The 281-nt window shown below is 52.0% G+C and overlaps 1 protein-coding gene across 1 annotated transcript in view; it reads left to right on the top strand.

Annotated features, from left to right (window-relative positions):
- EMH_0032310 (uncharacterized protein) overlaps nt 1–66 on the top strand; it is a gene marked incomplete at both ends in the record, with an annotated part of 2,019 nt that extends 1,953 nt beyond the window's left edge. The window contains one exon of the mRNA XM_013494624.1: nt 1–66. Within this exon, the coding sequence (XP_013350078.1) occupies nt 1–66 (66 nt within the window).
- Nucleotides 67–281: the final 215 nt, after the last annotated feature.

Consider the following 281-nt stretch of genomic DNA (forward strand, 5'->3'; position numbering starts at 1 on the left):
CAGGCAAAGACACAGCAGCAGCTCATACTGAAACTTTGTCTCCGTTGGAGTCTCCTTTGGCCCTAAGGGGCCGCCTCGTTTTCCTAAGGAGACAAAACTCTTCTCTCTCTAACCCTAAACCCTAAACCCTAAACCCTAAACTCTCTGCCGGCAGCAGCCCCCCCAATTGATTTCTATTGCCTCCTCTAAACCCTAAACCCTAAACCCTAAACCCTAATCAACGCAACGGAGAAACAGCAGCACAAGCTGCTGCCTGCTGCATGCAGCACAGCCCCCCAGGT

The sequence above is a fragment of the Eimeria mitis genome, genomic scaffold (genome assembly GCF_000499745.2).
Source record: "Eimeria mitis Houghton genomic scaffold, Emh_scaff1227, whole genome shotgun sequence".
In the NCBI taxonomy this organism is placed as follows: domain Eukaryota; phylum Apicomplexa; class Conoidasida; order Eucoccidiorida; family Eimeriidae; genus Eimeria; species Eimeria mitis.